Below are 23,912 nucleotides of genomic sequence, written 5' to 3'. Positions count from 1 at the left end.
TATATATATATATGTATGTATGTATGTATATATATATATATGTATGTATGTATGTATATATATATATATATATATGTATGTATTTATGCAGAAAATGTTTTTATGGCACCTGTGCTCTACTTTAGTCCCTGTGAGAACTCATTACAGAGCTTTTCCATCTCCACGGTCATCCACAAAAAAGACTAATGAACAACAACTGAGTATGGGGAAAGACAGTATACAAATTTCCAAACGATCTGCCTCTGAGTGGCTGGCCCATAATTGTTTCTGAGCAGCGTTATTCGGAGCTCTGCTGGGAGAGCAAGATTCCAGGCAGTCCTTCTCGCGTATAATCACATATAAAGCATTGCTCCTGATCTCCTCGGCCACGACACTTGAAACAAATGAGAGCCCTGTTGAAACGCAGTTATGCTGCGCGGATCGCTGACCCTTTTACGAGAAGAGTCGCTATCGATGATGCAGGCTCAGTCATCTCAGCAGATTTCCTTCTGTTGACATTTTGATCTCTCAGCTTATGTCAGAGTGGGCTAATTGGAGTAATAGCTTCAGTTATGCAAATGCGGCTGCTGTTCCACAGAGACATCTCACTGCTGGAGATTACGAAAGTACTGACTTTGTGCAGATATTCTGAAGAATGTGATAGATAACTGGCATTATTCCACAACAAAAGCATCTATTGATGTGTGGTGATGATTCCCTAATGGATCGTCATAATTAGTAAGCTTCACCCAAAAAGGCATATCAATTGTATTGTGAAATGTTCCTTTGTGTTTTTCATTAATTCAGGTTGATGGCCAGAGGGCATTTAAGAGGTGACCTTGGCCTTTCGAAGTCTTTATGCAAGAGAGCTTCCATGCATTAGCGGCAATCTTCCTGTAAAGTAATGTACTGTATGCCTACACTGCTGACCGCCATCAAATCATAAGGGCTATCGATATTTCTTTCACAGAGGTCGGGTTTCAGGCTCAGAGATGAGGGCTGCTTAAACTACAGATGAGCTGCCACAAATGGCTACTTAATCAGGTTCTACAATGTGTTGTTATGATCTGAGCGGCCCCAGTTTGGCGGCCGGTGTCACCCTATCCCCTTAATTATTGTTGTGTTCCTTCCCACATACTTGAGAGTCCGGTAGGCCAAATCACACCCTAAGAGCTCTATGAATGAAGGTGGAAGGGCCGGAGAGGAAAGTAATGGAAATGGGGGGTGAACGAGACCTTAACCTTATTTTTTCATCTCTCTCTTTCTCTCTAACCCGCAGCCTCTAACCCCAACAACCCTCCCCCCCTAACTCCTCCAACTTCAGCCAGCAGAGAGGAAAAGCAATCTCCTCGCTTAGTTGCTGCTGTGAGATTTGATTTGCTGAGTACAGGTACAGTAAATGAACATACTTTCCAGAAGGCCAACAATTCACTAAAATGTTTTTTTTTATTGGTCTTATGAGGTATTCTAATTTGTTGAGATAGTGAATTGGTGGGTTTTTGTTAAATGTGAGCCAAAATCATCACAATTAAAAGAACCAAAGACTTAAACTACTTCAGTCTGTGTGCACTGAATTTATTTAATACTCGAGTTTCACAATTTGAGTTGAATTACTGAAATAAATGAACTTTTCCACAACATTCTAATTTATTGAGATGCACCTCTATATGCATTTACACACTCAAATTATACAGTAATTCAAGCTGCACACTATAACAGCAATTAATAATTATCAGACTGTACCCTTGTTTTCAGCACCGTAGATAAAATGCCTATTAATTCTGATTTTAATTAATTTCAGGACACAAAACTAGTTAAATTAAGGCTTGAAGCATTTTCTTTTTCATTTTAGGGAGTGGTTAGGGGCATAAAAAATGTGTCTTGAAGATCAATTGACTCTCTTTTTTCTTCTAACTGCACTAAAGTTCAAATGCTCCTAATATGTCACAGTCAAGGGCGGAAAAGCATATTCTCACTGTGCTTCCAATGAATACAAATGCTGTGGCTCAATAAAAATTGTTTTAAAAAAGCAATATGTATTACATGAACTAAAAAACAACAACATGAAGGACCTTAATTAAAATAAAACCATTCCATTTACTCATTTTAATAGCAGTTTGGTGCTCGGTGTTATTTGGAAGCTGACTTTTCAGTCATCTTAAGGCTTATTTACACAGTCCCCAGAGTGCTGGGAGGAAATCGGTACACATAATGAGTCCTGTTGTTTATTTACGTCCATCCACAAGGAGCTTACTGAGGAGGGTTATCATGAGGCAAAGGCAGGTAGCGCATAGCTATTTTCTTGTAAAAAAAAAAAAAAACACTGGATACAGGCTTTGTTGAGCGGGGCTTAGTGATAGGAGCAGAAATGAGCCTGTAGCAAGGGTGGCATTTTCCACGGAGGCTTAGGAGATGTCTATATGTCTACAAATGTAGTGCTGCAGTGTGGCTGCAGAGAAATTGCATGTATGCCGTTTGACTGCATGAATTGAGCAGAGGAGTCTCACACCCGCTGGCACATTGAAAGCCAATCTCAACATGGAGTCACTCTTCACAGACATCAGGCACTCTCGCTTTCTTCCTTCTACGACACGCAGGCCTTTCTTTACTTTTGTTTTTTATTGTTTTTCGCCGCACCATCTCTCTGGTGGATCTATGGCATCTCTAAGCTGCTCGTCTCGCTGAACCGTTGCTCCGCACGGCACCCATGACGACAAGAACGGACCACCGTGGCTTCATCTCCGCACCTGGTAGGAGTGAATTTATCCTTCCTTCCCCAGCTCAGAGAAACACGGTGCTCCTCAGCCCGTGTTTGGTTGCCAACTCCTGATTATAGAATTTCCCATAGATCCTCTGCCATCTGCTAGATTATAGATCCCCACCCCCCCTCCCCCCCTCTCTTCCAGACCGTGTGAGCCCTCAGGGAGGCTCGACGGAATAAAGGGAGGTGAAGGAGCGCCTCAGGCTCGCCCTGGCATCAGGATGAGATTACGTTTTCTATTTCTGCCTCTTCGGCAGGAGCCGTGATGAATATGAGGACTTGTTGCCGTTTAATAGCGGCCGGCTACCTACGAACTCAAATTATAACGAATCAATCACTACGGGAGCCCATGTGACAAATAAGCTGCCATATCCTCGAGATCATTCCACTTCATCACCTGTCAATTCACACTCCCAACTCAATTTGGCCCATTGCAAATCCATCTTATTATGAAAGGGAACCATTTCCAAGGGTAAATGCTTTTGGAGCTTTAAACTGGATGTATGTTTTTTTTTACCCAGTTGGTCCAAAGTGATTTGTATTTTCAAAAAACAATTGCACAAAAAATAGGTAAAGGAATCATTTTTAAGTCGACATTCTGTGGTTACATCTGTATACCCAGCTTCGCATTATTCCACTAACTAAAGCAGTGCTCCATGGGGACGAAACAGTGTGTTACAAATGAGTAAACACAATACACTGCCCTACCTCATTCATTCAGAGTTGCTTTCCTGCAAACTGCAGCAGATATATTTCCTTTAAGAAAACAATCACAAAGCTCTCATAAACAACAAAAGCAGGAATGGGTATTTCCCAGATCAACAGCTGCACCGTAAGAAAATACCCTTCTGTTTGATCCTGTAAAAGACTCGATCTACATATTCTAAGGGCTATAAACTTAATTCAGTTTGTGTGTGATTAATTATGCATACATTAATAGCAACTATGTTAATAATTCATACTGTCATCATATGTCAGAACTCTCTGCCTTTTAGCATGATGAAAAGATTTAAATAACCTTTCCTATCATGAATATCTGCATTCCTGCAAGGTGGGTCATACTGTTATGTTGTCTGCTAATGTTAGGCCGCATTCTACTGTGACACTCCTTTCTGATCTACTGTATTGTGTGTGTGTGTGTGTACTTTGATATTTCTCTTTTACAAGAAGACTTGTGTTGTTTGTTGTTGGCCTGTGGTGTTTGGGAATTGATCAGATACTCTGTCCACTATAAATAGCTCTTTTGACATTACGATATCCTTCTCAATCCGCAGTGTGTATCTGTGTGTGTTTCATAGATTCACAGTCTGCTTGGATGTTTTACAGGAAGCAGCCTGGTCATAATAGAAGAGAAGGTGGGTGTGTGTGTGTGTGTGTGTGTGTGTGTGTGTGTGTGTGTGTGTGTGTGTGTGTGTGTGCGTGCGTGTGTGTGTGTGATTGTGGTAGTGCATGGGTGGGGGGCCTTGACTATCACATTGCATTTTCAAAGGACAATTTAGCCATAGGAACTAATGAAACTCAAATGGCCACAACTAGCAGAAGTCAGTCCTCTGGGATGTTATTCTAATTCAAATGCCTGGACTAAAAGACATTCACTCTTTTCATTCAAAAGGCTCCTCATATCCACCTGGCCTCACCTGGGATGAAAAAAGAGTCGTCTTGATGCAAGATAATAGTAGTATGTACAAACCTGTGCTGGTTCGCTAGCTTTCAGATAAATGGATGTGACGCACACAGGTTATTCAAGTAGAGTCTTTGATTTCTTACTGAAAATCAGCAGCTTAATATTTGTGTGGAAACATACATGAAACTTAATATTTTTGTGGTCAATTTAATGCATCCCTGATGAATGAGCAAAGATAAGCATTCATTTCCGACCCCAAACTTTTGAATGGTTGAGTAAAGTAATCATAAATATTATAAATTATAAATATATCATAAAGTAGCAATATAAATTAATTTTCAAATAATAATATAGGTTTTGCTTTTAATTTAAATCCTTAAACAATACTGTTTGCAACATCTAGCATTTTTAATAGTGCTAAATTTGCACATTCTTAAAATTAGAGGTTTGCTCATCATAGATAGAAAGAAAGATAGATGGATGCCAAACGACTCTAGCTGCACTGTTGAACATGGAGAGAGTGAGTGTTTCGCCTGTTATATTCACAGCTCAGGATGAGCACCATTGAGCCATTTTACACCATAGCCATGCATCTTTGTGTTTCTCTATCCCACACAGACACACTCACTAACACACACAGATACTCATTCGGCAGGCGCGAGTGGAGATGAGCGATGTGAACACCTTTACATCAGTGTAATATCCAGCACTGGTCTCCAGCAGGGAGTGCCGACTCGTCCATTCTGGATGCTGCTTTTGTTATGAGTGTAAATCATATATCCGCCTGGCACTTTGATCCAAAATAATGACATAGTATCTCAGGGTATGTTCTCCCAAATATCTGTCAGCGTACTGAGATGTCTAACAGACCGTCCCACCCTCCCCTCACACTTTCAGCCCATTTGCCTCCCCCGCTGAAAGCATGGCACCTCTCTTCACAATGACAAGGCACAAAGGCATCTTTCAAGGCTTTTTTTTCTCCCCTGTGGATGGAAGTTTGCAGCAACTCATTACAGACTCTTAGTCTCCCCGGATATACTCCCTGTCTGTCTCTGCCTCAAGTGTACTTTCTCTCTCTCACTCTGTCTTTTCATCTCTCTCTTCTCCCCTCTCTGAGATGGATTGAGCCAGCCTCCTTATTGACATCTCCTTATTGACATCCCTAACAGATGAGAAGGTGTGCATGCAATGTGATGCAATGTGCAAACAGGAAGCGGTGCGGTAGGATGCAGGTGGAACTTCATCATCTTTTACTAATCCTTCCAACCTTTCCCACTTATTCAAACAAACAATGTTTACCGCATATTTGGCTTCGGTTCCCAGGCTCCAGAGCTACGGTGTAGCAGTTAGCACATGGTCTAGATGCTTTGAGGAGATGCTGATACGGATGACACAGACTCAAACCTATCTAACAATCTAACTGTGGTTCATAAGGGTTTTTCAAATATCGTTAATTGAACCAATGAAGTTTGTGCATAGTTTTGTTTTTTCTTAAATGCTTTTGAGAGTCTTCCATCTTTTGTGTTCCACAGATAAAAAATAAAGCATGTTTTGAATGAAATAAGGGGGAGTAAATGTTGACAGAATTTTAATGGGTGAACTTACTCTTTTAAATATGCATTTTTTATAATTAAAATGTTTCACAAATTTTCTCATTTTTTTCTCATTTTTATCATTACTGAATATTAGTAAGGGCTACATTTGCTTCCACCTTATTACGCGCTGCTGGACGACAGACGCAGTAGTGGCTGAGATGGTCCAGTGCTGCCCTAATGGACAGATGGGCACATAAAAACTCCACTGTAATCATAACAAGCTTGACCCAATCAGCACAATTCATGATGCAATACTGTAAGAGTAGTTAGCGTTCAGATTTAGCCACATCGCTCACATCTGCTCCTAATATTTTAAATGGCCTTTTTCAGCAGCTGTCAGCATCGATGTTTTACCTCGGCACACATCAGTGGCTCATCTGTAGACCGTTGAGCAGATGTTAATCAGGGTGCTGACAATTTGCTATCACCACTGCACAACAATGTCCCCTCACACCGTTGCGCCGTGCCTTACACGAGGGACTCCAGACAGATATGGGGCTAATTCAAGCATGCATTTCTTCAGATTTTCAATTAGCAATTTGCTTCAAAACCTCCTCCCCACTGCACTGTGACACTTATTTAACACACTTTCCTACACTCCTTTAACATTGTACAAACAAATAAACCCACATAAGCACCAACACACTTTACATGCAAGCTGACAGGCTCACACCCTTGTTTTACATTCCCACATCCTGGGCCCGACCACATGTGTACACACACACACACTCCTACTGTAAGTGGGCCAGTGGGGGTGCTGCTCTACTCCGGCTCCCAGAGAGAGCGCAGCAGCTTGTGGGCTTGCTGTGGCGAGGAAGGCCAGATGCTGCGGGCTTGACCCCATGCCACCACAGCAGCTGAAACACACCAGGATTATCTGTGTGGACTTCCTTTAATTTAATTTGTATTAGACCGTCTTTAGGCCCAAACAGGTTTGGGGGGAGGATGGCGAGGGGGTCGTGGACAAAACAAAACAACAGCATACGGCCCAGTGCATCACCCACTACAGTGTTACCACCTATTGTCACAATGACTTCTTTGAAATAAAGAGCTGAAACAATTTGGCTTGTGCTGTAAACAAAGCATGGTAATTGTCTCTTATCAAAGCCGTCTAGGTGCATGTGGGTGTGCATCTATGTATTTTTCCTCATGCACAGCGGTATTCGAAGCCCGACATATCTTAAGCTCGACTGTGTCTGTTCAAGTTCAGATTGTGTGAGTTTGTCTTTAAGTCAGAGCAGTGGCGAATCATTTTATTAATCTCTTGATATTCGGCCAATTCCATATCTTGCAGACTGATAAAAAATGTGATATCCTATAGAGCTGGACTCTTTTTATTTAATCAGAGGGCTCTCTGTGGCCTTTCCATTTAATCTACAAGATGTTTTTCAAAAGCAAAGTGATGAAATCCCTTTGCAGTTGGACAATTTAAGCTTCAAAACCCACCACTTAACTGGGATTCAAGCTAAGCTTGGGCAAAAATGGTTCCCCTCCGTATGTGCAGTGTGGCTGTATCTCTAATTTAGCGTTTTAATGCCACTCCCCACAGAAAGATGACAAGTCGTAGCCATTTTGCATAAGGAGTTGCAGGATTCGCTTTGTGTTTTTGTTCAGGTGGCAGGCTTGTTGATGAAGCTATCGTGTGCTAAAAAAACATAGCATAGCCACACACATGCGCACATGCAGCGGTTGCTATGAAAAAAAAATGGAATAACATCAGTGCAGCATAGACAGATCAAGAGTGTGAACATCTATAAAAAGATAGTGCTGCTGGAGAGTGTCAAAGTGGAGAAGAGTTAATCTTCCTCTGTGTTGATGGCAAGTGGAATAATTGGGCTCTCTTACACTCATTAGACGAGTATAATGCCAACATAAGAGTTCTCCAACAGCTCCAATTGTGTTCAGATCGAGCTTTGAAAAATAGCACTTCCCCTGATTAGCAGAAACAGAGGAGATCTGACACCTGGGGTCCCAGGCTGTAGGTTAATAAGCAATTTAAGACACTTTTTTCAAAATGAGTCTTTAAAATGAGGTTGTAACATCTACAGGGGGAATTTGAAGGAGATTTTAGTAGCTTGCGCTAAGGTCGTTATTTACACCAAGTACACCTTTTCAGTCTTTGACTGTATTTTTCTTCAAATTCCTTCTCTTATTTGAAAACTCTCCACATATCCCTTCCAATTTTGTCGATATATATGCCAACAAACTGCACCGATATGGTAAGTGAAGCAAATTTTTACTTTTTAATGAGTAGAATCCTTGTTATTCTCTCTATTGTTCTCATTATAATTATCACAATCAACTGTCTATCTTTATAGTTCCCATACTGCGAGTGTGGCTTGACAAACCTGCCAAGACTGGCAAACAGCCCCTCAGATAAATGCGACATAATTACTGTCCTGGTTAACAGGCCCGCTTTAATAGAGATCATTAGTTACACTCGAGCCGAGGTCAGCCTAAACAATACAGCGAGACTATCGGGTCTGTAGAGAGAGAGAGCATGTATCTCTCCTTTTGTTCGCTCAAAACCAATACGTAGTGATTTCTGACCAAATGGATTTCTCTAATATTGTTAGGTTCGCTCATGAAAACCTGTACAGACCGCCGTGGTTGGATTCTTCATTAATTAACACCCAGAAAGTAACTTTAAGGTGAATTCAGAGGGTAAGAATCAAGTGACGTCCCTCTCTCAGAGGAGAACAGATGCTCTCAGGAGCATGCAGTTAATAGGAGGTTAAAAAGGTGTCACCTTGTAAACAAGATTCTACACAGGCGCACCTCTATTTTTGCATTGCTCCCTGAGTGATTGTCTCCCCACTGGATACTTGCTTTCTAGACCAAATAAGGTTGTGCTCTCTCTGCCTCTGCCCCTGTGGAGTCCTATTTCTCTCGCTCTTCACCCCCCGTGAGACACATGGCAGCCTCTCGCTTTCATGCAATTTCAAACAACACATATCATGACATGCTGGATTAGTGCTTGTTCCCCTAACAGCCCTGACAGTGAGACAGCTAAAAAAAAACTGAAAAAAGTAACACTTCATTAACGGTGCTTTAAACAAACAGGCTCAATTTGGATGCATTCACATTTCGCCCTGTGCCTCTCTGCTGCGAAAAAACAAAAACAAGAAGATAAATAATTCAAGTAATGACAACCGCAGCCTTTGTTCACCACCTTCTTTCTAGAACTAAGAGTTATCCACTTTACAAATGTTTGTTTTGCAGTGTTACATCAAGCGAGTAAATAAAACTTCCAGCCGTCTCGCCGTCTCGCCATCACTCCGAATAAGAATTGTATTCAAAGTGAAAACTGAAAGGGTGTACTTATGCATTCCTGTCAATCCACTTGTCAATCCATTTCCTGGAATAAAATAAATATATAATAAATAAATAAAAAGGTGTAGCAAAACAGCTGTGTCTGGGATTACGAAAAGGGTGATTTCACAAAACCTCTGTATTTCAAAACACACCTTTCAGGGTTTTATTTTGTTGCCTTACTATTTAGAAATCACTATGTGGGCTTAATTAAAAATGGAGATAAATGTATGTCAATAGCAAAATTAACAGACTTTTCCCCCCTTTTCTTATATTCTTATGAGTTAGTTAAAGGGACCTTTTCCAAACCAGACTTTATTTCTTTTGGAACATAAAAGAAGATACTTTGAAAAATGTCTCTGCATTTTTGGTCCATAAAATAGAAGTCAATGGGTCCACTCACTGACTTTGTTTGTAGGGACAAAAACATTTGTAAAAATTTTTAAAACATCATCCTTTTTTTTCGTTTTAGAGGTTTTTAAATCACTTCTTAAAACTTAGCTGTTGTAGATGTAGCTTTTGAAACTATACTAGTAAAGTATTATTTAATTGTACAGCATTTTGGTCAACAGTTTTTGTTTTTGAATGTGCTAAAAGTGTGACAGATTTTTGTGTTTCAGAGTAGAAAGAAAGTCATACAGCTTTGAAACATGAAACTAAAACTAAACTAAGCTAAACTAAACTAAACTAATAATGGTTATCCCTTTAAGAATTAGAAATAGTCAGATTTAATGTCTAAATTGTAACACAGAGACTGATTTGCAAGAGGCTAGATTATATGTGACCAATGGAAAACAGATTTATATTTAGAGGAAATTTAGAGAACGTTGTTAAACCAAAAACAGCTTTAAGCTTCCTAACATACTGTGTTTTCCCGCCTTAGGAATTAATAGTATGCTACTGCTTGTTTTACTCACTCACTCAAATATTACATGATCTCAGTAGTTTCTGCTTGCATGTCTGCGTATTCTAGGTGGCACATAATCGCTAATAAATGGCCACATTATCTGACTGGAACCAGTTTCATATATACACTTTTTTTTGGAAGTCACTAGGAAGTGTTGAGGGAAGCACTGATAAGCACCTTTTATCCTTTTAAGACTGCCCCTTAATCCGACAGAGGGGAAGCTGCAGCTTTAAGAGATTTAGCCTGGATTATTGGTAGTCTTCCAAATTAAACCAAAAGTCAGCTTTCTGTGGCTGCTCATGCAAGCTTCACCCCACCGCAGCACTGTGACTGGAGTGTTATAATTAGAAACACTCCCTGTCTCTCTTTCTTTCCCTACCCAGCCCAGTAAGCAGCACCCAGGTAACATCGCTCTACTATCTCTGAGCGGTTGCCTGCCCACGGTCTCAAATTCTCCATTCTGGCAGCCTGGTCCTTCTAGCAGCTAAACCCCAGGCGTCCTCTGAACCAGGGTGAGTTGTCTCGCGCACAACAAGGTCAAATCTGGTCTTAAGCCTGTTGAGTAATCATTATTAAGACACGAACAGATGAAAGAGAGTCCTGAGACTCTCTCCGATGTCCCCTAATTTGGACCGTGCTTGTCGGCGGTGCATTGACGCGTCTATAAAACATGCACAGGACCACAAGGCTATCGATGGCAGGAAGGGCTCGCTAGTATCTTTGTTCTATCTAATGGTGAGCAATGTTTTGAAGTAACTAAATCAGCAGGGGCCATAAAATATGAAAATACCATAAAACAAACACTATCAGCAAGAGCACCGAGCTACATTGTCAAGCTACGTCTCTTGCACCTTCGTATTTCAAGACAAATGCAGAAATTAATCTCAGCAGATATATGATGCAATTTCTCGTTCGCTTTCTCTCAAGAAAGTCTTTTTTCTTTCATAAATACTAGAAAAGCTGAGGCAAGTAATAAGGAGGAGTTTTTGATATGTAATTGACTCGATACATCAGAAGTTTGTATTAGATGCTGAAAAGTGAGGCAAGCGCAAATCAATACATAAACAATTACATGTTCCGATATTAATCTGTGAAAATAAAGGAGCAAAATCCAACTAAAGAGGCAATATCACCCATTCTAAGCAACTGCACAAGGCTTTTGTAATATATAACTTTGGAGATAAAAGAGCTAGGCACTGTTAGGCTAAACTTTCTTTTTTTTTCTATCTATCTTTCATATATCCAATTTATGATAATGCATGCAGTCCCTGGCACTAAAACAACGATTTAAAGTGAAAAGAAAAGTAGACAAACAAACACAGTTTGGCCACTTCAAAAGGTCACTCTGTATTCTTCTGAGATTTTAGCTTGGAAAACAATATTTATAATGGCTATTCTTATCTTTTGTTGTCATAATGCCACAGGAACTTCCTATACCTCCTGAATGCTTTTTATATCCTTTACGACTGGCGTTGGGGAACATCCTGTTAACGTCCAGAATAACTGGCCATCAACTGACGGTGAACTACAAACGAATACACTACATGTTGTGTTTAACTAAAGAAAATGTTCTATAAAAGCACTTTCCTATAGCGCTTTTAACAATACAGATTGTATCAAAGTTACTGTACAGCATTAATTAGGAAAATAGTGTCAATAATGTAAAATTTTATAAAAGTAATAAACATAGAGAATAATAAAATTAGAATGATTGATTGGCTTAGTCTGACGAAAGTCAGAGAAACAAACAAACAAACAAACAAAAAACAGCGGTTCAGTAAAGTCAAAGCATTTTCAAAACCCGACCTGAAAGGTGAAACATTTAGAAAACAATTATAAAAAAAAAAAAAAAACATTTTGTGCAACAAAACAACCAAATGAGAAGAAGTTAAAATTATTGTGTGACGTTTCAGGACTGCAGGGCTATTATAAACATGCAAACATGAAAATATATATGGTAATTGCAATTAGTGGTATGAAAACAACAGACAATGTAGCTTTGGCAAACAAAAAGTTATCCAACAAAGGTTTAACTACGTTAATAAAGGGCTAATGTATTCAACAGCCACTCTTTCAGAAGATGGAGTCTAAACATTAGACAAAGACCTAAGTGTCTGAAATGATTGGCAGCAGATGAAGCAAATGTATATTATGTTTATGTGGCATGACATTGCTTTGTATACTGAAAATGACATGGAAATGTGTCTCGTGCAGAGAAGCCTTATTGTGAAGCTTTAAGTGCATGATGAATACTACAGATTAGTTTGACACCCTGGAGAATAGGGCTAAAATAATATAAACACAAAGCTTTGCTTCATTATAATGCAAAGACAACTCTTATGTGTATATGTCTGTATCACTGTGGTACATATGAGATTAATCTAAACAAATTTACAGATCCTTATTGACAGGCTGATCTCAAATATTAAACTGTATCTGAGTACCATATGCTAGCAGTGGGATTTATGAGCTAATTTCTTTGGTAACAGAATGCTAGCATCTGGATGAGCAGTGCTTAAATTATTGTTCCAAAACTGGAGAGGGGTTTCCTCTAGTGGTCGACCGATATATATCGTCAAGGCCGATATTTGGTATTTTTCAAATATCGGCATCGGCCGATACGTTTTTCCTGTTTGGCCGATGCTTTCGAGGTGGGACTTTTATTTTGACGGCGCACCAGACTTTTAAGCACACAGTGCTCACATTCTCCCTCTTGTTTGCTGTCGTCGTTAACAGTTCTGTCTAGAAGTCTGTCTAATAATCAGATAGAACGGGTAAACAAAGGAATTAAAATGTATACAAAAAAATATTATAACGATTGCGTTTATATTATTAGTAATAGAAAACCAAACATTATAGTACTGTCTCGTTTGCCGTCTGCATTCAGCAAATACGCATTTAAATCATTTGAACAAATTTTTTAATGTCTATTAATGAACATTTAATTTCACAAACCTTGCAAACTTAGTAGAATCCAGTTGAGATCTTGTGAAGTGTGCATGTGTATCCTGTATGATCGCGTGTTCTCTGCGTGACGGTCGGTCTGTGCGAATTGAATGCGGACAGGAGGAGAGTTCAGCCTCACTGGAGATGCATGATCGACAAAATTTAAACTCGTGATTTCAAATTATGCTGCGCTTTATCCATTTACCCACTGTCATATTAATGTCATTTTCACTGTGTGCTGTGTGTAAAATTAATGTTACCTTGGCTTTATTTGAAAAAATATGATTCCCAATGCACACAAACTTCCTAGATTACTTAGTGCCTTGTTGGTTACAATGTTGACTTTTTATTAAATATTAATTTATTTGTGAAAAATACATTGTCATCTAAAGTATAAGTATGTTTATTTTACACATTTATTTTTAAATCCATTTTCAAATGATTTCAAATTTCTTAAATGTTAATTAAAATAAATAAAATTATATCGGCCATCGGTCACCCTGCTTTCCAAGATATCGGCATCAGCATCGGCTGTCAAAAAAACAATATCGGTCGACCACTAGTTTTCTCTGACAGAAAATACAAATAGTAAAGTTTTCTTTTTCACACACTCCTTAAAACATTCATCTTTTATAGGGAACTACAATGCATAATGTAGCAGGAGACTACAAAGCAGATCAATACTTGGTAGAATGTTAGCTTATTATCAATATCACAGGTGGAGCGAAGCCTCATTTTAGTTTAAGCAGGCTGTCACGTATGCTTATGCTGCAAGAATTCGCTACTGATCTTGTATAATCAGCTAGAAAGCCACATCTCTATTACGGCCTGAACCTTATTTTGGAGACAATAACAGACAGTTTAACCACACGGCTTTCAGAAAACAGTGCACCTGACTCCTCAAGAGACTGGCACCACAGAACCATCTCCAGAAAGTCAGTATCATAAACACAGAGCTTACCTGGAGCCTTGAAATACAAATTACTGTTATCACTTTATATATTTTACTTTATTGTTTATATATTAGCATTTGAAAATTAACTTTTTTCATAAATATTTTTTATTAGTTCTTGTCTATGCATCTTTCATCCTCTGTTCGGCATGTTTTGTAGCACATTAGCATTAATAAATGACTTTATATTAGCATTAATAAGATACATAATCTGGTGTCTCTGAAACATTTTAAATCCATTAGTCGAGTACTGGAGGATGAGTCAATGAATTGTAAATGTTTTTAATGTTGCATATTCTATGCTAATCTTATGTCCATAAATTTTGTGCATGTATGAACATGTTAACCAGGATAATTCCTTGTCCTCAACTATTTTGTAGCACATCTGCAATAATAAATTAATTTAAAAAAAGTATATTTTCCCCCTAAACAACTCATCTTTTATCTTTTACCAGGTTTATTTATTTATTATTGTTACTTTATTTATTTATTTATTTATTGTAAATCACTTTAGATAAAAATGTCTGCCAAATTAATAAATATAAATCTCTGACAATAGTTTTCAGCCTTGTTATGTGTCTGGTTCAGTCTTGATATTTCAGGGCAAGGAGATGCACGGTTAATCACTACTGTGTACCAACCAGTTTGTCCTTAGCAGACCTCTGGGAAACCCTGACTTGTAGAGTCAAACGCTTCCAAGCCCAGACTCGTAATGCGTGACAGAGCTATTATCGGTCATTTAACAGCTGCAATGTTTGATTGTGCCCCACATAAATGGTTGCGTAATTATACTGACAACATTTTTCATTTACAGCATGTTGAATGGAGAGCCACTTTATTTTGTAAATGTCACACCAAAGGGGAAATGAATATGGCCGACTCTAGTCTGCCCGTCTTTGGCCTCTGATGGAGAAATATTCTGAAATGTGGTCAAAGAGATGTTTGTCAATGTCAGGTTCAGAGCCACGCATGACAAATAAACCCACACCTTTATCAGGCCAATCACTGACCTATATGGAATTGGAAAATGTGCTGGGCCCAGACATCTGACATTAAGATGCATACATACACTGTTTCTCTCTCTCTGTCCCTCTTCTAATGCTGCAGTAAACAACAAAGCTTTGCATTAGAGTTCACTGTACTACCGCACTCAATCTACAGGCTTATTCAACCCACGCCACCACCCTCCCTTAATTCTTTGTCTTTTCATCAGTTGAGGAAAATAGATGTTCTTTAATCCTGCTGCTTAGGTCGTTTTATTAAAGGATTACGCCATGCCTAGCTACTACATTTGCTGTTACACACCGTAATTCCTTTGTCCAGCCAGTGTGCAGCTTTAAATCTTGTCTTAACCTCTGTGTAGTCTGGCCTACTAGATTATGTTTTCTGTCTGAATATTCCTCCATGAAATAGTTGGATTTTAAATACAGTATCTCCAATACGACTTTGAGCATCTGGTACTTCAATATATTAGTGCTATATTAACTGTGTTTCATTGATTTCCACAGGCTTTACAAACAACGAAGAATGCTAGATCAGCCAATCAATGGATCGGTGCAAATTTGACATCTCATTTTTCCAGCAGTGAAACTCCTCATGTGTGCTCAGTCTGTTTGTGTACCACCTGACAATTCAAACAGCCATACCACTATAACTGAGACTACAAGTTGACACTACAATACAGTTGAGTGCATAAGTTTGCATACCCCTTGCAATATATATATAAATGTAAAGTCTTTATTATTTAGTTCTACCCTTCATAAGTTGTGTTAGATGTTTACACATTTACATTTATACATTTGGCAGATGCTTTTATTCAAAGTGACTTGCACAAAAATTACACATTTACATTTTAATTCCCAAAAGGCTAAATAATAAGTTAAACCGATTATCCTTTTCAACAGTTTACACTTCACTTTTACACTGAGGAAGCTACATTATCATAAGAACTAAGAATCAGTTTTGTTGTATCAGTATTGTAAATTTAGTTTTATTTATTCATTAATTTTCTTGTGAAATATGTGTAAATAATCAGAGCTTAAACAGGGCAGTACCAAATATATATATATACTGTATATACAAAATAAAAAATGTTTATGATCCATCTTATTTTTTCTAAATGATAAATCATTCTTTTGCAGAACCTGAAAAATGTTTATTATTAAAAAAATAAGATGCATTATAAAAAGTTTACATAGTGTCTACTTTGTCATTGCACTGCCACTGAGGTCTTAAAGTAACTTAAAGTGATTGGTTGTTGTGATTGGTTGATTACGTCACTGTTGATTACCCTGTCATCACAATAAAGCCTGCTTATGATGTGCGTACTGTAAACAGATGTAACTTTGCCTTTTCATTTCCGATATCCATCACAAGCCATTGCATGCCACCCATGGAGATCGAGAACTTGTTGTTTCGGCAATGATCGTTCTTAATCGTTGCACCTGAAATTACATGCAGCGCTGCCGATTAGCCAGGCCAGTGCATTTGGCAGATGTTCAGGCTACAGCTCTTTTGCTCAGCATGAAAAAGAGAGAGCAGAAACAGAGGTGGCCAAATAATCCACTTTGGCAACTGTCCAGTGATGGCTTGCTCACTTTTTTAATATAACTATACTTAGGTTTCCAACATAATGCATGATATGTAAGCACCATTGAAGGCTTAGTCAAAAGAAACCATATTTCCACTTTCTATTTTGCAGTAAAAAACAACAACCACAAAGTACCCAAACTCAAGTAAAAGTAACAGCTAGCAATCTGTAAGCAGATTTAATGTTTCTGACTAAATTGGGTTAGTGGCCCTGTGGCGGATCTCCCCCGACCCCACCCTCCCTTTCCGCTGGTAGCCGTGGCAGGCTGAAGGATGGAGCAGACTGGAGCAAATCTCACCTCAGGCAGCGGCATGCCGTTGATGATGAGGTCAGGCTGCTGAGGGCCCTGCCCTGTGAAGGTGGTATGGTGGTAGCCATGGTTGGGTGCAGCATTCCTGGAGTTCTGGTTCTCCACGTTGAGGAAGGTGCTCTCGGAGCGCCTGCAGCCCAGCGGCAGAGTCTGCTGGTGGTAGTCGAAGTAGTTGAGCGAAGAGGTGAGAGACGAGCAACTCACCACATTCATCTTGTCCGTCTCCTCCACGTCCCGCGGCACCAGGCGGATGTCGTTCTTGCTCAGCTTCTTCTTCTTGCTGGACTTCTGGTTGCCATAGGAGTACTCCGCCACCCTGCGCAGGTACAAGAAACTGAACAGATTCAATAAAGCAGTGCTCTGCCTTCCTCACTACTCGCACAGCCAGTGCCAGGTCCTTGCCTGGCTCGGGCTGAGGTGCCAGACCCATATTTAATGGTGGCACAAGAGAGAGCGGCCACATTCGAGCGACCTCCGGCCGCCAATGGAGCCGACGTCCCTCATTTGTTTGCATTTCAATGCTCGGCGGCTCGACTTGTCACAAACACACATGCACAATGCAAACATGCCAAACCACAGAAGCACACACAGCGACAAATGATAATAAGCGTCACTGCGAGCATAAGTTATTATATTCAAAGTTAAGTCCGCATTTATCTGCTTTTTTCCGCTGGCAGGTGGGTTGTGATTTTCAATTCTCTGAGCTACGCTCTGTGGCTACTGCTAACCTGATTTGAGGGTTTTGATTCTAATCATAGTAAATGAGAAACTTTGAGATCTTGCCCCAAAGGATGCTTAGGTTGCAATCTAAATATAAACTTGAGCGCTCATAAGAAGAGTTGGTGTAGTAAACAATCTTTGTCTTAGCTATTCCCCACTGACCCCTCTCACTTTTTCCCATGAGGATCATTAGATCTTATAGCCTGAAACAATCTTACACTTATTTCTTTTTATGTCCTCTGAAGTGCACAGATTCGTCGTAATGTACGGCTTTGGCTTAATGGTACGCTCGCTCTGCCTGCACAACACAAAGCTCCTCTTTCTGTGCTTTTCATTTGGATTCAGCCTGTGTCTCCCTGCTCCTTACTTTTTTCTGGCTCGGAAAAATGATAACGGTGCAGGACTTTATCTTTTTAGGAGGCATCTAAAAGCTTTTTTTCTCTGTGCGAGTTAAAGCACAGAAAAAAAAGTTAGGCACTCCAAAGCATGCTTAATAACTGGTTGAAAAATTTACTGTTATGGCATTAAAGGAATAGTGAGCTTTTTTTTCTGGTAAAGAGATAGTGACAAAACAGATTGCGAATATGTGAGAAGAGATTCAGAGCGATTACATTATAAAGGCTCTATGTATGTATGAAGATAATTATTGTAATTAATAATATTAGATCCCATTGTCTGTTGTTTTATTAAACCATTTGTTTTTGTTCTGTAAACTGCAACAGCAGCAGGGTCTTTTATTTAACTGTGTTAATAAACACATGTCTCTATGGTCTGTTTGGTCATATCTGTTTGGCTCTCGTCACAGTGAAGACAATCCAAAGAATCTCAGATGAGCCAGAAAGAAGAGTCAATGAGCACAGCTGAAGAAAACCGTATCAAGCACTCTCACTAACCCCCTGTTGAGAGAGCTGAAAGCCTCCATCAGGTTTCTATCTGGAGAGGAAAATAACGACAGCAATCTAAACACAGGCCATCTCTAACCATCTTCCGATCACGGCAAGGTAGATGCTCTGCGTGCCAAACCATCACTATCACGATCTAGCCTTCATGAAAATGTTCACTTACATACATTTCTGTTAAGGTGGATCATGTATGCTGCTGCATTACAAGACAGAAACGTCAACAATAATTTGAGGTAAAAATATGGTAATGTTTTCTGGTTAAATTTGCAAAAGCAGTTTATATGGAAATATTGAGTGGTAATGTAGCAGAGAGAAATCAACACAGTGGCCAATGTTACAGATTGATAAGTATTCATATTGCAGTAGATTAACAAAATAATATTCTCCCCTACACACCATGTGTCAAAGACTATTACCATGCCAAGCATTTGCATGATTTACCTTTTATGAGTGTAATTATTATTATGATAGTATGATCACTGCCACAGTAACATTTGGTTGCTATGGCCATGCTATTGTATTTTGATACAATGACCTCTACGATCACAAACATAATATGTTGCCAAACCATAAATAAAATCTCCAAATGTGTCCGACAAGTCAATATTTTGATTGGAATCAAAAGAGAGGACCTAAAGGGCATAACATTTCACCAATAATTTATGCAAACACCAGTCTCAATGCAGATGGTGTGTATGAGGAAAGGCCTATGCTTACCCTTCAGTCACTAAGCAAAGGCAATGATACACGTTGATTTTACTTACCTTAGATGACTATCATTTAGCTTTATTTTTCTCTTGTTTACTTTTTTCAAAATCAAATAAGAATGACAATTTACTTTGGGATTGCTGGAAACAAAGATGATGACAAAAAATGTGCTGTAATATTCGTTTTGGTTTTGCTATTATATCTGCTATTTATTAGTTCGTTTTTTGTCATATTTTTATTTTAAGATCATGTGAGGCTGTCCTCATATATAGCATCATAATTGATGAATAAAAAGAAAATGTTATCGTTTTAGTCAAATTTACAATAGTGTAAATATATTAATCATGATGAACAAGTGTAATAATGATTTCCTGTTATGCTTACTTCTGTTATCAGCAATGGCAGCAGCAGAGCAAGGCCTGAAGCACATGCACATTTGACGACACAGCACATGCACAACCAAGATACACATCAAACATGCTCTATCTTTATGTCTTAATCATTGTATGCTGTGTGAGTATTGATTCATTTCCGGTAGAAATACAATTATATGCTTGATAACTAGACCAGGGTGCGAATTATGGAAGGGTTGGTGAGGTCTGACCTGATAAGTAAGGCCTGAACACCCACAAGTAAAAAATATATATATTTCTAGGCCTATATAGTTTTACATTTACACACATTTTTACATATTTTCTCTAAGACAATGTTGAGGAAATTTCTGTCAGTCATTTTTGAGGAGCAATTATTGGAGGTTAGTTTGTCTCACAACAGAAATTGTTCGTTGGTGCCCCTAAACTAACGTCAACTACTTAAAATGAGTTAAAAACAACCTTTTGTTGTTGTTTTTTAAGACATGTAAATAATCATCGATAAGGTTGCTAATGTTAAATGTGATACAACAAACAGTAGGCCTGATTATGTTTTGTCTATATATTCCATACTGACCATAACGTTGAGACCTCGCGTAACGTACTGTTGCTATGGTTACCACCTCCGGCCAACGCAATTTCTGTTCGTGAGCAAGTGTTTAGCGCAATCAGACTTTTATGGTTAGGCCTTTTGTTGATTCTATTTCGTTTTTGTGGTTACCTTTAAATATTCGTCCCATCCGATCCGAAGGTCAGTATATAATTCGCACGCTGAACTAGGCTGTGAGTAACTTCAATAAATTGTATCAAAAATTGTTTGGGTACCTGCAGTTGTATGTTCGGATTTCCTTGTTATCCCTTTTGCACTTGACTGCCACAAAGATCATTGTGACAAACAGGATAACTGCAATAGAACCCAGGGCAATGATGAAAATGAGAGACAGGTTGACGGGTCCGATTTGCTCCTGTGCATTGAGATTAGGAGAGAGATAAATGATAATATAGGCAGAGGCAGATAGAGAAGTTTGGCCGTGGTCGTGCGCCACCACGGTTATTTGATAGGATGGTTTCGCATTCTCCGCAAACGTCTTTGTGGTTCGCACCTCGCCGTTTATCTGATCTATTTCAAAGTATGCCATGTCTCCTTCTGAAATTGAATAAGTTAACCTTCCATTTTCCCCCTCATCGTAATCATCAGCTTTTATTTGTGTAACCAAATAGCCAACTCCAGCATTTTTAGGAATGGACACCTCCGCCGTGCCGTTCACCAGGGGCGGGGTGGTCATCACAGGTGTGTTGTCATTTACATCCAGTACAACAATGCGCACGGTGGCGTTGCTGGTCAAAGGTGGATCTCCCCCATCCTTTGCAGTGACTTTAAACTCAAAGGTCCGCGTATCTTCGTGATTAAAAGCCCTAACGCCGTAGATTTCGCCGTTTGAGTTCACGGTAACGTAAGATTCCACAGACATGCCCCGCACCTCCGATTTGATGATTTCGTAGGACACGGTGCCGTTCATGCCCAGGTCAGGGTCCCTGGCGGACACCGCCAGCAGAAACGCACCTGGGACGTTATTTTCGAGGACCATGGCTTGATAATGCGGCTTGGTGAAGTACGGGGGATTGTCGTTTTCATCCGTTACTTTCACTGCAAAAGATTTTGAGCTTCTGAGCGGGGGATACCCGCTGTCCTCGGCTAGAATGGTCAAATTGTACATGTCTCTCTGCTCCCTATCCAGACGGCCATCAACAAGTAAGGTGGAGAAGCTCTCAAACTCGTTGAGTCTAAAAGGCACATTGCCCTGCAGTCTGCACTGCACTTTTCCATTCGCTCCCGAATCACTGTCTGAGACTCTCACCAGAGCTATTACATATCCGAGAGGAGCGTTTTCGCTCACCTCCACCATCTCGCTGTTTTCTGACAACAGTTTGATTTCTGGCGCGTTGTCGTTTATGTCGATTACATTAACAATCACTTTGCAGTGGGCAGGGATTGAATTTGGACCCAGATCTTTGGCTTGTACATCAATTTCGTGGACGGACAATTCCTCGTGGTCCAAAACGCCATTCACTGTTATCACGCCTGTTTTGAGGCCGATTTTAAACATTTGTTTGGTTAGGTTGGAGACCAAGTTTATGAATGAGTAGATCACCTCGCCATTGGTTCCTTCGTCTGGGTCCGTAGCGTTCAAGTCTACGACTAACGTGTTAATGGGAGAATTCTCCAGCAGGTTTACAGTGTACACTGGCTCATCGAAAACGGGGTTGTTATCGTTCGAGTCAATTACTTTTATGTTAAGTTGCACAGTCCCGGACTTTGGGGGGTCTCCACCATCCTCCGCTGTAAATTCAAACGTGTAACGAGACTGCGTCTCTCTGTCTAAAGTCTTTTCCACCACAAGTTCTGCTATTTTGGACCCGTCTCCCCTCGTCTTAATCTCAAGACCGAAAATATCATTAGGGGTAATTGTGTACGTCTGAATGCCGTTGCTCCCAGAGTCCGGATCGCTTGCCCCCTCTAGGGGAAATCTGGTACCGGGAGCGGCGTTTTCCGAGATTTCTATGTCGATGTGGTTAGTGGGGAAGCGCGGCGCGTTGTCGTTTACGTCGATAATCTCAATTTTAATCACGCAGATCTCCATCGAGTTCGACATCACTTCCAAAGAAATAAAACACTTCGGTGTCTGTCGGCAAACAGCGTCCCGATCAATTTTTTGCTTTGTGATGAGCAGTCCGGCGGGGCTCAGATTAACCCACCGGGGCTCGGAATTGGAGATAACCCGCAAATAAGGCTGTCGGTTTCCCAGTGCAAAACCCGCAACTTTTGCGTCCGCCGTCACGTTGGCTATCTTTGTGCCTGCACGCAGCTCTTCTTCCACTGTGTATTTCAAATTGAAAACGGCATCGACTCCAGTCCAGCACAAGAGAAAGCACAAAAACATTTGTATTAAATCCATGTCCTTGGAATGCATTATACCTGTTGATGTCTGTCTTCACACGCTCATTTGCATGATCTTTTATTAACATTTAAACCTACGCACGTAAAAAAAAAGAAACTCCCAATAAGTCAAAGGAATAAAATCAGTCTGGTAGACATCCTTTAAAATGAACGAAAATGTTTATATCTGCGATGAAATTCATCTGATTTACTGATTACGCAGCTGATAACTTCCATTTACTTTATCGAGATCTTATCAGGCCACCCATGTCTTGCATTAGTTTTGGGAAAAGAAATATGAATAAAACTAGTGAATAATTCTTCATATAGTGAATGTGAAAACATTGTGAGCGAAAACATGGCTTCAACATGAACATTTGCGTAGATCAGGGTAACCGAGATGTAAACCGACCATTTTGAGCCAGTGAAAGAAAATATTCAGTAAAAATGTATAGGCTAAATGTCCGCTAGAAGGTCCTCAACTTGTGAATGAATGAAGGGAAGGATCCAATTCAAAAAATGTGCCCTCCTTATCATGATTCCCGACGAACACTTGAAATGAAATTGAGTTTAAAACATCGCTCGTGCCCAATCAATCCATATAATAATGTGGAGTTAGGATGTCTCCTCCTTGATCCGCACGTCCATGCACATATCCAACTGAAACCACAGAGATTCCAATTTCAGAAGAAAAAAAAAGAAACAGTCCGATCTCTGAAGCTGGAACAACGATGGCAAACCAATATTAATAAAATATCAGTCCAGTCCACAATTCACTGATATTCCCAGTCGAGCAAGAGGTGGGTGCCTTGTCCACTGAAGATTTCTCTCAACAAGCGTGAATTGTATGAAGGTATTTCAGGTGGCCTTAGTCCAGAAAGAATGAAACTAAATCCGTATAAAACACTGAGAAACGAACAATGAAGAAAAATCAAGCATTTGTAAGTGCACCTGGGCTCTTCTCGCCGTAATAAAAGCGTTTGGTCTGAAATATCCAGCCTGTTGGATGAAGCGAAATAGTTCTTGATATAGTTCTTAAATGCGGCTCACTGAGGTAAACGCACGGCGCGCGTCTTCAGCGCATACTGTCTCAGTGTCTCGCGCTCAGTCTCAGGACCCGCAATCCCCACAGCCAATCAGAGGTTACACTGGAGAGCTGGATTTGCTGGTGGGTGGGGCAAAACTACAGCTATGAGCTCGGCCAACTAGCACCAGTTCATGCAACGCAAAGCGTATGTTAACCGTTCTAGTTATGTCTGAACATACAGTGTGTCAATACAATTGACTTTTGGGAGCG

At 39.9% G+C, this 23,912-nt stretch overlaps 1 protein-coding gene across 4 annotated transcripts in view; it reads right to left on the bottom strand.

The window, feature by feature from the left end:
- The window catches only part of LOC107571978 (protocadherin-19), a 52,437-nt gene extending 28,753 nt beyond the window's left edge, over nt 1-23,684 (bottom strand). Inside the window, exons 1-2 of one of the 4 annotated variants that reach the window (XM_016258377.1) lie at nt 20,503-23,684; nt 16,965-17,310 (exon numbers count right to left, since the gene is read on the bottom strand). In XM_016258377.1, the coding sequence (XP_016113863.1) occupies nt 16,965-17,310; nt 20,503-22,649 (2,493 nt within the window). In that variant the 5' untranslated portion in view covers nt 22,650-23,684. The remainder of the gene's footprint in view (nt 1-16,964; nt 17,311-20,502) is intronic. The other 3 variants (XM_016258380.1, XM_016258379.1, XM_016258381.1) reach the window with 3 other exon arrangements.
- Between the last annotated feature and the right edge of the window lie 228 nt (nt 23,685-23,912).

Source organism: Sinocyclocheilus grahami, unplaced genomic scaffold (genome assembly GCF_001515645.1).
Source record: "Sinocyclocheilus grahami isolate Dianchi unplaced genomic scaffold, SAMN03320097.WGS_v1.1 scaffold1677.1, whole genome shotgun sequence".
Taxonomy (NCBI): Eukaryota; Metazoa; Chordata; class Actinopteri; order Cypriniformes; family Cyprinidae; genus Sinocyclocheilus; species Sinocyclocheilus grahami.
This window is presented reverse-complemented; position numbering and strand designations above follow the sequence as displayed.